General features: G+C 43.4%; 1 protein-coding gene across 1 annotated transcript in view; it reads right to left on the reverse strand.

The window, feature by feature from the left end:
- The window catches only part of LOC143022989 (BTB/POZ domain-containing protein 6-A-like), a 41,150-nt gene extending 32,221 nt beyond the window's left edge, over positions 1 to 8,929 (reverse strand). Inside the window, exons 1-3 of the mRNA XM_076181424.1 lie at positions 8,915 to 8,929; positions 8,677 to 8,769; positions 7,958 to 8,229 (exon numbers count right to left, since the gene is read on the reverse strand). Coding sequence (XP_076037539.1) covers positions 7,958 to 8,229; positions 8,677 to 8,769; positions 8,915 to 8,929 — 380 coding nt within the window. The remainder of the gene's footprint in view (positions 1 to 7,957; positions 8,230 to 8,676; positions 8,770 to 8,914) is intronic.
- Positions 8,930 to 12,500: the final 3,571 nt, after the last annotated feature.

Genomic DNA, 12,500 nt, shown 5'->3' on the forward strand with positions numbered 1-12,500 from the left:
AATAATAATAATAATAATAATAATAATAATAATAATAATAATAATAATAATAATAATAATAATAATAATGATAATAATAATAATAATAATAATAATAATAATAATAATAATAATAACAATAATAATAATAACAATAATAATAATAATAATAATAATAATAATAATAATAATAATAATAATAATAATAATAATAATAATAATAATAATAATAATAATAATAATAATAATAATAATAATAATAATAATAATAATAATAATAATAATAATAATAATAATAATAATAACAAACAAAATATACACCAACAAAAATACAAAATAAAAATAATATAAAACAACAATTAACTTCCAGTCGCCTCGCATAGGGCAGAATCTCTGTCAACGGTTATGAATTGGCTATGAATTCAGATTTCTAGATGACGACTTCTCTCACATTATTCTAGATTCCCGAAAAAAAGGCAGCAGTGTCTAACATTCATATATGTATACTTTCTTTAGTTTCGCCATTTGACGCTTCAATATGTGACGCACACCTAACTTGACATTTGAAAATTCGAAAAAATGTAACCGAAGTAATTTCCATTCAAACGAACAGTCCTTAGAACTTTTCATTCTACCAAAAAAGTAATAATACTAAAAAGTAGTGATACGAAATATATACTATGGCATTTTAACTATAAATTTATACAATGTAAATTTAAGAAATAGAATAAATTCAAATTTAACAAATGCCTCACCTCGACACTTCGTTAAAAAAATTGTAATTATCAACCATGACATGCATCGTCAACCTGCCGCTCGCTGGGATGTCACGGTCCCCAGTTACTGGCCTAGATGAATAAACAGTCTTGTTTTCCAGTGCCATCTGTCACCTCATAGAAAACGGAGACGACTGACGCACAACTAACGGGTAAAACTTTTTCGACAGAAAATCTCCAAAATACGCAATGTCCCCAACATTAAGACGGAAAACACGTTCCGAAACATATCTACGATTATTAGTGCGTGTATCTGAAAATCGCAATTTCCAATTCCGAAAATGTCATCACAAAGATCATCAACAGCATTGAAAAAATGTATACGACAAACGTTTGAATGAGCGAATCCGTTAAGAAATGCGTGATGAATGATACTTTGAGACTGAGCGTAATATATCGTTCAGACGCTCCCAGACACATCACGCAAGCAGCCGAACCGAACGTGACGCAACATTCTGCAACGTCATCGCATATTTTTATACCTCTGTGGAAGATGTCCATTGATATACTTGTACGATATACTTGTCTCACGGTATTTTTTTCACGTTTTGAAGAATAACAAAATAACAATAATTCTCTACTAGAAATGAAGTAAATATAATTAATACTAAGGACAGAGACGAGGGCGAGTTATCGACGACAGAAAACAGTTTCTAAAGACCACAGCGTACTTTCACAAACAAGTGGAAAGTCGCAGTCGGCGTTGTAGACGACTTGACTGTGGTCACGCAAGCGACCTAGTCAAGGAAGACAGCAACTGCTAAATGAATACAAGAAATCGAATAATATAAAACGAAACTGTAGTAATAAAAAAAACGAATAATAAATAACAACAATTCTGTTATTACTGTTTTAGTAACAAAATTATTTAGTTCGTTCACAATTTACAATAGGATAGTTCTGTACATATTCGATATTAGATACCTGAATAAAAAGACTGCAAACCTCTACACATTTGTCCAATTACCAAGCTATAATAAATAATAATGATAATTGTCGACAACTAAACACACACAGCTACCTTCATCTACCGCCAATGCCAGCGTGGACTGGGAAAGCTGTAGATATTAATTAAATATGCATACGTCGGTTTGTGGATAATGGTTGATTTTATGAGATTAATATAGATAAATAAATAAACAAATTGGTAATTATATACAACTATATTCCAAACCTCAACTACTTTCATCGGACTATAAACTATATTCTTACACAACTAAACCACATATGATATTCCTTAGTTGTATAACTGAATCAACATTAATTAGTCACCCTTCGCACTTTCCTAAGTGCGCAAATAAGCCAAATATTTAATACAAAAAAAATTGCGCGTACCAACAAAGTAAAATCATAGGTTTACATACGTGTATGGTCATACAAAAGAAGTTGACTATTTATTAGTTGTCTTTAAGATGAGCTCTGTGTTTGGCTTGCCGGAATGTTGTTAGTGGATTTTTCTTTATTCGAATGCACTCGCTGCTTTTAAGACCTCTTTCTCCTCCTGTGGTAACTCTGCACACTACACTGTTTCGTGATGATATGAAAGCCCAACACACACGCACATTTTTTTTTATTTTTTTTTATTTAACTTATTACGCATTAGCGTCATACAGTGGGGGAGGTTTTCATAATGAATGTAGGAAGGCAACTGGTATGCACATACACACTACAACAGAATGGTGAGTGGGATGAATAGCGGTGAGGGATTGCAGTGCAGGCTTAGAGTCACATATAATGACAGCATTCACTCCTCTTTGGCAAACGAGACTGATAGCATCTAAGATGGCGTATAGTTCACACAATGTGGAGCTGGAGTGATCTCTGAGTCGACGGCCGACCCAGCCCTCAGGAGGCGGCGGTAGGTCAGGTGAGTAGACTGCTCCTCCAGCTGCACCATCCGATTGTAGTGACCCGTCAGTGTAGAGGCGATGCGGAGCAGTGATGGAGGATGTTACCTGGGTAACATGTTCCAAGGCTAGCTGTAGTTGTAGAAGAGGTGGGTCACATTTTGCTGTAGGAGTGAAGCTAACCACAGGCGATGGTAGCGTCCACGGGGGAGGGCCTGGGGGTATGTCAGCTACTGGTACTTGTAAATCTAGGCTGCGAATGAAGGAGGAGATAGACTTTATAAGACGGCGACCGGGGGGCATGAGGCGGGGGACGGGCGGAGCGGGGCCGAGAGAATCTCTGACCAGTGCTGTGAAGTGCGGTGAGATGTGGGGAAAGTGTATACACTTAACTGTGAGGCAGGTGACATTAGAATAAATCCTCTCAACTAGGGATGGAAGCCGTAATTCCCGTTGCATGTTGACAATTCTGGTAGTCATTGGGCAACCGAGAATGATTCTCATGGCTTTATTCTGAAAAATCTCCAGTGGCTCTAAAGCATATCGAGGAAGTTGAATTAAGGCAGGGGAGAGGTAATCAACAACAGAGCGTATAAAAGTAATATAGACAGTTCTGGCCACGGGGATGGAGATACCGGAAGAGTTGTTGGTGAGCCACTGGAGAGGCCGGAGCCGACGTTGGAGACGATCTAGCAATTCACGAATTACGGTATGGGATTGACGCCGGGCAGAAAGAGTTTCCGAGATTCGTACTGGTGCACCAAGGTAGCAGTACTGGGAGCTTAGTGGGATGATGCAGTCTCCAATCATGAACTCTGGCAGCGTGGCAGGAGGGCGGTAGGAGAAAATTCTGCTCTTCTGTGGGGAAGCAACAAGGCCACAGTTAGCAGAAGCTTGGGAGAGAGAAGTAAGAAAGAGTTGTAGGTGTGTTGGGGAGGTAGTGTGAATACATAGGTCATCTGCATAGCATGTAATTGTGACCTCAGGAATAGTGGGCAAAGACGTGAGGAGACGATGCATAAGTATATTAAAAAGAAATGGACTTAGTACCCCTCCTTGAGGAGTGCCGAGATGAAAATCCCGTGAGGAGCTGTAGGCACCGCTAAAGAAGACACGGGAGGTTCGGTTACTGAGGTAGCCCTTAATCCATCGTAGTAATTTACCCTTAATTCCAAAGTCAATTAATTGATCTAAAATAACGTCTCGGTTTGCTATATCAAATGCACTTTTTAGATCTATAAATGCCACAACACTGTCACGGGAGAGGCGAGAATATAAGTCGACGAGGCAGTGATGGGTGCTGCGTTGGGGTAGAAAGCCGAAGAGACGTGGAGAAAGGCGATCTTGTAGTTGGTACATCAGTCGGGTGAGCAAGATTCTTTCCATTACTTTGCAGAAGCAGGATGTAAGGGAGATGGGCCTGAAATTTGCTGTACCGGGCTTGGGTATGGGGATTATTGTACTCGTGGTCCAGGCATGTGGGATATATCCATCTCGTAGACACATATTGTAGAGGCGAAGGAGGGGGTTACCGGTTACACGGTGCAGTAATCGTAGCACATTGTAGGTAATGCCATCATCCCCAGGGGACGTGGCTTTACCTCTCAAGAGAGCACGTCGTAGTTCATCTTCAGTGATTGGTATATTTTCTTCATCATCCTCTTGCAGCAGAGCATGTATTAAGCGGAGTCCACGAGCAAAAGCACCGGAGGAGAGGGCATCCTGGACGGGGGTAGGTAGGTTGGCAGGGTTGGACTGGTTTGACCACGTGACGATGAGCTGTTCGGCAAATACGGTGGGGGAATGATGACGGGCAGTAGCAGGAGTCTTCTTAATTACCCTGCGAATAAGGTGCCACATGGAGGCTACACTAGTTTGGTGATTAATTCTGTCCGTGAATCTCTTCCAGGAGTCAGTACTTACACATTCTAGGAGGGTTGTCAAATCGTCTCTGGATTGCTGGTAACGATGAAGTAGTTCAGGAGATGGGTTAGTTTGGAACATGAGTCCAACGCGCTCCGCTTCTTTCTGTGCGTCCTGAAGTCGGGTGTCTAGGTACCACGAGTGAGGAGGAGGGCGACGTTGGAGGTGGGGTCGTGATACGTAAAGCCTGTAAAAGTCGTGGGTGGCGGAGACAAGGCTATTGTATAACTGGTCGGGGGAGGAACAGTCTAAGGTAGGTAGTATGCAGGTCATGTATGAAATGTACGTCGGGCAGTATTTGGGGGGTATGGTGAGGCGTAGGCGTGTGATAGGGGGTGTAGGTATCGTAGGAAGAGAATAGTGGAAGAGAAGAGCAATATGGTCTGAGAATAATGCAGGTACTGAGGAGCACTGGATGCGGGATGATACCAAGCCAGAGGTGAGGACGTGGTCCAGGGTGCCTCCCCGGGAGTGTGTGGCGCCACCTGTGTCCCAGCGGGTCAGATGATGTTGTCGGATGAAGGATAGTAGGTGAACACCAGGGCGGTTAGTGGTGCCAGGACGATCTCCCAATGCAGGATGTCGAGCATTGAAATCCCCTGCGTATATTATACCTTTGATCGTAGGTGGTGGAAGAGTGGTTGGACGAAGACGTGCGGGAGCAGAGTAGATATTGCAGAGCTGTAGGATTCCGCCCCCAATTTCTATCTCGAAGAGTTGGAATGTTACGTCAGGGTCTGTAGAGGAGCGCAGAAGACGGTGTATCAGTGTATTGTGTATGTATGTTAGAAGACCGTTTCGTATCGTATGAATATAGGGGATATATCCGGGAAGGGAGGGTGCCTGTGGTGCAGTGTTGGGCCGGTTTGGAAACGCCTCCTGTAGAAAAATGACACAAGGGTGATGTGTCTGTACATATGCCTTCAATTGTGTGTACTTTTTGTGGTTGGTGATACCATTGATGTTCCATGAAAGGAGGTCTAGGTGAATGTTAGTTACGAACGTTGCGTTTGCTAGTAGGAGACCGGAGTGTGGAGGTGGATGGACGATTCGAGGAAGACTGGCTAGTACTGGGTTGTAACTTACAGAGTTTGTCGAGACGAGTTGCAATGGATTCCATTCTCTCGGCAAGCATGGAGATGGAGGAGACGAGGGTTTGTTGGGATTCCGCCAGTGTGGAGAGTCTGGTGGCAGTAGTAGTTTGGCCTGAGACAAGGCTGTCAATCCTGGTGTCAATGGAGGCGAAGCGGTCCTCGAGTGCTGCACATCGCGCCTGAAGGGCTGCAACGGCCTTACGGAGGGCAGCGTCTTGCTGAGGGGGGGTGGGAGCAGAGAGGACAGTCCGGGCGGGAGGAGGTGGTGGGGCTGAGGTGGGGCCATTGGTCTGGGTCTGGCGCCGAGTACAGCCGTGCCAGACGTTGACACCTGGCTGTAGACATCGGGGGCACTTCCATTGTGATGGGTTCGGCTGTGGTGGAGGTTCAGAGGTGGAAGTAGTCGCAGATGGGGGCGGGGCAGCACTTCGGACGGGACATTCTCTGGATTCATGGGCGGCGGCACACCAGGCACACTTAGGGGAGGCGGAGCAGTACCTGGATATGTGACCGATACCCCAACACCTGTAGCACCAGGGTCGGTCGTCGCGGAGTCTTTGGACTTGACACGGGGGGAGGAGAGGGAGGAAGTCAAAGGTAATGGTGTCGGGGGTGTTTCGGGGAGGCTCCACACAATAACAATGCGGTTGATGGGGGTACCGTTCTGCATGAAGCGCCTGGCTGAGTGTACTCCTGGGAGCTGTAGGGCAAGCTTGTGATCCACGTCAACGGGATAGCGAGTGAGCAGGTATTGGGGGTACTTACGTGGTCTTTCGGGGGAGTCTTGAGGGAGAAGAGGCAGTGACATAAATTCATTTGTAGTAACTCGGTCCAGGATGTCTGTGCGTTGTCTTGATATGTAGATGAATCGAGAGGTGAGTGCAGCCATCTTAACCTCGGCCGTATCCCGTTGCAGGTGGAAAGTCTTGGTGATAGTTGACAGCCAGCGGAGTTTAACTTCTGTGGATGGGTTCCCGCTAAAGGCCAACTTAATATACTTGTCTCGGGGAGCAAATGCTGGAAGGGCGGGTGAGGGTCGGGTGGGGGCAACGGGAGTAGCACTGTGATTAGGCAGGGTAGGGCGAATAGGAGCCTTATTACACTCACTTGAGGTTCCCTTGATCGTCTTGGCAGCAGGCGGTTGACATTCCCCTGCGGGGAAGGTAGAGGTGTCGTCGGCCCGCCGTTTGGTACTGGGGAGCGATGTAGACTGCTGGGTATCATGCTGGGTGGTTGTTGGAGGGTGATGGGGAGTGGAGGTAGGACGAGGCAGGTCGGGCCAGTGGTTAACACTAATGTCGTCATCAGTGTCGGAAATCATTAAGTCCTGCTCTAAGCTGGACGCCGCTTCCGACCCCGAGTATTCCATCGAGGAAGGGAGGGCCTTGATAAGAAGGTAGGCTGATTTACTAGCGCGCAGTAGTTTTAGCACTGTAACACAACTTGAGACAGCCGGTACGAGTCGTTAACGACGAGCACTGGATTCAAGTAGTTGACGGCGATAGTTTCGCACCTTCAGGTGTAGGTCCGTTCTCGACGAGAGCCAAGCACGGAATGACACGCACATTCGAGTAACGTTAAAAGTAAAATATAACAATAAAAAGGAAATGCAATTCATATTGACATAATTACATACACTCGAAAGTAAATATATAAAGCGATCATTTAGTTATATTCTCTTATCGTGGTTCAGAAAAATATAACAATATAACTACAATAAATAATAAACAATCGTTCTGGCTGCCAATTCCAAGTCCAAATGGTGGAACCGGGCAACTAACAACCCACTTAATTGAATATACAATGAATGGATCTGATGGATCACCACACACGCTGGTGTCAGTGGAGGAAGAAAGGGATCTGGGGGTCACGGTGGATCAGCGGCGGCTGCAGTTCTCGAGCCATGTTCAAGCACAGGCCAATAGAGTAGTTGGAGCAATCAAACACACTTTTACGGCCATGGACAAGACTGCCTTCCTCCACCTGTACAAAAGCCTAGTTCGCCCTCACCTGGAGTAGCCTCGGTAATTTGGTCCCCAAAGAGTACAGAGAGCGGGCAACGATATTGGTTACAGGACTGTCTCACTTATCCTACTTAGAGCGACTTGCTAGTCTTCAACTCCCAACAACACTCCAGTCTAGAAGGCATAGAGCGGACCTTAGACAAACAAGCTTTCAAGATTATGAGGAACATTGATCAGGTAGACTATAGGAGGGAATGCTTCAGCTGTGGAAGAGCGATGTTCAAGCTGCCAACACTTAGTACAGCGGCCAGAGGTCACAACTTAAAGCTACAATGACAACACCAAATCTAGCTACAGAAAAAAAATCTCCCCACCTGCAAGAATCACAGAACCGTGGAGCAGGCTGAGCCAAGAAACCATTAGTGCCAAAACTGTAGAATCTTTTAAAAGTAAAATCGCGAAAGAAAGAATTGTCTACTGGAGAAGAGCTCTGCAAGTACAACTTTTCCTGCTGACCTCCTCTCGGTGCATAGCGGGAGGGGGATGATGCAACAACAACCTGCACACTAACACCACGCAACAACCCACTATTAACACTACTACAGCGTCCAATCTTGGTATGTGGTCTTATTACCCTTCGGGGTACCTAATGGCCAATACTAAAAGTAATTACTAAAGGTAATATACATACATACATACGTACGCACGTACATACGTTACGTACATACATACGTTACGTACATACATACATACACACATACATACATACATACGTACGTACGTACATAAATACATACAAACATACGAGACTACCGGCATCTATGGCATATTGAAGAAAAGTACAGAAAATACAACTGCTAAAGTTCGTAGGTCCTGTTTTCGTCAGGCGTTTCATTGCCTTTCTTCCTTATCTCTCCCACTCTTCTCTTCTTTCATACTCCTCTTTTTTATTATTCCTATAGATATCTATATCAATACTATTTATCTTTTAGTTTTTGTACCACTCTGTTTACCAACGAAGTTTTATTTTCTTCTCGCATGCCATAGAAAACGAATCTCAAGCGTTGATGACGTCACGACGCTTCTCTCTGACCACACGATGCCGTGCTAGAGAATTAGCAGGTACGCTCATCCTCAATACAAATCGATTCATCTTTTGTTGAGTATAAAAGGTGTATTTTTGCTTCTGTTGAATTTAACAAACTTGATATTAATATTATAATCTTGCTATAACATAAAGTCACAAAACAAACGCCCTGGTTACCTAAGCCGTAAATGCTTTCGTTGAAGTCTCTGCAGTATCGATATGAAATATATATGGTACTAATTACCTTTGAAAAGTGCATGGCGCCGTGGTGTAATGGCACACACAGCTGACACCATATCGGCGTCGTACTTTTGATTTTTTCTCTTCTTTTCATTTCCCGGTGGTCCAGTGGTTAGAGTCGCTGCTCTGCGTCCATAGGGTCCCGAGTTCGAAACCCGGGAGGTGCCTTTCCACTTTCTATGGAAGCTCACCTAGGTAGACGTCACTGGAACTCTTGTTCTTTGAATTAATATTTATTGCCAAATTTATCTGATAAAGGTATTCGTACCAAAATTCATATATTGACTCCATGAAATAACAGTGCAATCAATGACGCAGAGCGAGGAAAAATATATGAAAGATATTTATGATCGTATTTCCGTTGAGGCTGGTCAGAGGCAAGCGACATGACGTCACAAATTTTCTGCGATCGTTTTCTATTGAGTTTATAGTCCAGAAGCATTAGCCATAATATTGGCAAAAAATGGAAAAGCATTTAACGAAGCGGATTTTTTCACCACGGTCCAAGGATATAATGCACTTTAACATGCCAAAAGTTTTAACTCAAAAATCACGTCCAAAGTACAGGCCACCTTTGATATGACGTTCTTCCTGGATGCCCTGAAAGCTGGTGTAGTAAATCCGTATACTTAAAAGGGAAGCAAATGCAGGCCAGCAAGGCAAGCAAATGCAGGCAGACACAGGCAGGTAGGCAGCCAGGCACAGGCAGGCACAAGCAGACACAGTCAAGCCTGCATAGGCAGTTAGGTACAAACACGTTGGCAAGCACAGGCAGGTAGCCACGCACATGAAGGCTTACAGGCACAGACAGGCAGGCACAGACAGTCAGATAGGCTGGAGAGTAGGCTGTCAGGCAAAGGAAGAGGACGCAGGCAGCAGGCATGGGCATAGGCAGGCACAGGCAGACAAAGGCATGCAGGCAGGTACAGGCAGGCAGGTACAGGCAGGCAGGCAGGCAGGCAGGCGAGAGGCACAGGCAGCAAACAGGCAAAGACACAAAGGCACAGGTAGGTACAGTAGGCACAGACACGCAGGCAAGGCAGGAAGACAGGCAGGCAGGTAGACAGGCAGGCAGACACGGGTAGGGAGGAAGGCACAGGCAGGCAGCCAGGCACAGGCAGGCAGACGCAGGTAGGGAGGAAGGCACAGGCAGGCAGGCAGGCACAATCAGGCAAGCACAGATAGGCAGGTACAGGCAGGCAGGCAGACAGGCAGGCACGGGCAGGCAGGCAGACACAGACAGGCACAAGCAAGATGGGAGGCACACAAGGCAGATAAAATTAGCCAGGCACAGGCAGGCAGGCACAGGGACCCAGGCACTGCCATGCAGGTACAGGCTGGATGGTACAGGCAAGCAGTCATGCAGGCACAGTCAGGCAAGCACAGGCAATTAGACCGAGAAAGTGACAAGCGCCGCCTTGCCCTCCCTCCTTGAGTCCCTCCACATCAAATACAGGCAGCCCACACTGAACACCCAGCAGGAAGCCCCCACCATGATCCTTGCCAGCCTCAAACCGTTCGGAATCGGCCAAAGCAGACGCCCCAGCCAGCCAGGAACGACACTAATCAGCCCCGCCTGTCATGAGAAGTCACTCCGACCGCGACGGACGCCCCCCCCCCCCCAGGCCACAGTAACGGTCACCTGCAGACAGTGTCAAGCCATTCCCAGTGGTCACAGTTCCCCCCTCCCCTCCCCTCCCCTCCCACGTACCCTTCCCCAGTATTCAAACGTGTCCTTCCCCAGTTTCAGACCAGAGTAATGGACATTCTTTGTGATCTTTCCCAGTGTTTTCTTTCTGACTTTGTAATCAGCCATTTTTCTGTTCTTGTTACAATTGAAAACGCTAATTGCCATTTGCGTAACGTCTTGTATCATGTTCCACCCATTAGATGGCTTCTATCGGCAACTTAGTTTTTTCTTTACCTCTCCATGTCTAGAGAAATTTTCATCGGAAACTCACCAGAGCTCAATTTGCTGTTGCATACAATTCAATATGCCTTAAACAAAATATCTTCCCGCGTTACACCAATATATGTGTATATACATATATATATATATATATATATATATATATATATATATATATATCACAGGTGAAGAAATGTAATCACACATTTGTCAATAACGTAGAAACCACTGTTGGAGTAGAAAAGACTGGAAACGGGGAATCTATATATTTCGATCGCAAACTGCAATCCTCTTCAGTAGATACAATTAAGAGAGAGCGTGCTGCTTAAGTAGCACCCTTAACAAAAGAAAGGGGAACATGAGAAGAGGTCTCTACCCTCGGCTCGCTCCGTATGTGAGGTCAGGAGGCAAATGAGCTTTCAATAGGTTGGTGATGAAGAGTCCGGACATTATATCCGGGGACCATTGCCCCTTTGAAATATTCATGTTGGGCTGATATTCAATGATAGTAGATTCTACCATTTTTCTCCTGAACTCACATTACATCTTTGTCCCAATCTAAACAATGTTTAAATTGCTTAACATGTTGGAACACAGCTGAGCTCTCTTGTGCATATTTAATGGAACGTTTATGTTCAATCATCCTAGTATTCAAATCCCTTCCAGTCTGTCCGATGTAAACTAAGTCACAACCTTTACATGGAATCGAACAAACCCCTTGGCTCTGCTCTTCTTTTAACCTTTGGTGGACATTTACCACCTTTTTATTAATGGTGTTAGGGTAATAATTAATCAAATTTAATTTGTCTTTGGGAAGAAACTTGGTCGAGGGAATGAATGATTCAGAAAAGGGAACGATTAAAGAGCTCTTGCCCAATGAAAAATTAGAGGAAGTGGGGGTGGTGTTGAAAAAATTGGATCTCGCTCGGCTGAGGGCTTTGATCAAGAACCAATCCGGGTAAGCTAAATTACTAAGTTGAGATTTCATAATGTTTAATTCTCCTTCAAGAAACTGGGGGCTGCAAATTCTAAGAGCTCGAAGGAATAATCCTGAAGCGACGCTACTTTTTACTTTGTCTGGGTGACTGCTGAAAAAATGAAGATAACTACCAGAATGGGTTTCTTTTCTATAGACGGTAAAAGCAAGCTTGTCTCCGTCACGAACAATGAGGACATCTAAAAAGGGTAGCTTACCTTGTTCTTCCCATTCAACTTTAAACTTAATGTTGGAGGCTAACGAATTTAAATTAGCAAATGATGATCGTTACTATTATTATTATTGATAATAATAATAATAATAATAATAATAATAATAATAATGATACTACTACTACTACTACTACTACTACTACTACTACTACTACTAATAATAATAATAATAATAATAATAATAATAATAATAATAATAATAATAATAATAATAATAATAATAATAATAATAATAATAATAATAATAATAATAATAATAATAATAATAATGATAATGATGATGATAATAACCATAATAATAATAATGATAATAATAATAATAATAATAATGACTAATGATATTATTATTATTATTATTATTGTTATTGTTATTATTATTATTATTATTATTATTATTATTATTATTATTATTATTATTATCATTATTATTATTATTATTATTATTATTGTTATTGCTATTATTATTACTATT

This window comes from Oratosquilla oratoria, unplaced genomic scaffold, assembly GCF_046742065.1.
Source record: "Oratosquilla oratoria isolate Oo_2021 unplaced genomic scaffold, ASM4674206v1 SCAFFOLD260, whole genome shotgun sequence".
NCBI classification, from domain to species: domain Eukaryota; kingdom Metazoa; phylum Arthropoda; class Malacostraca; order Stomatopoda; family Squillidae; genus Oratosquilla; species Oratosquilla oratoria.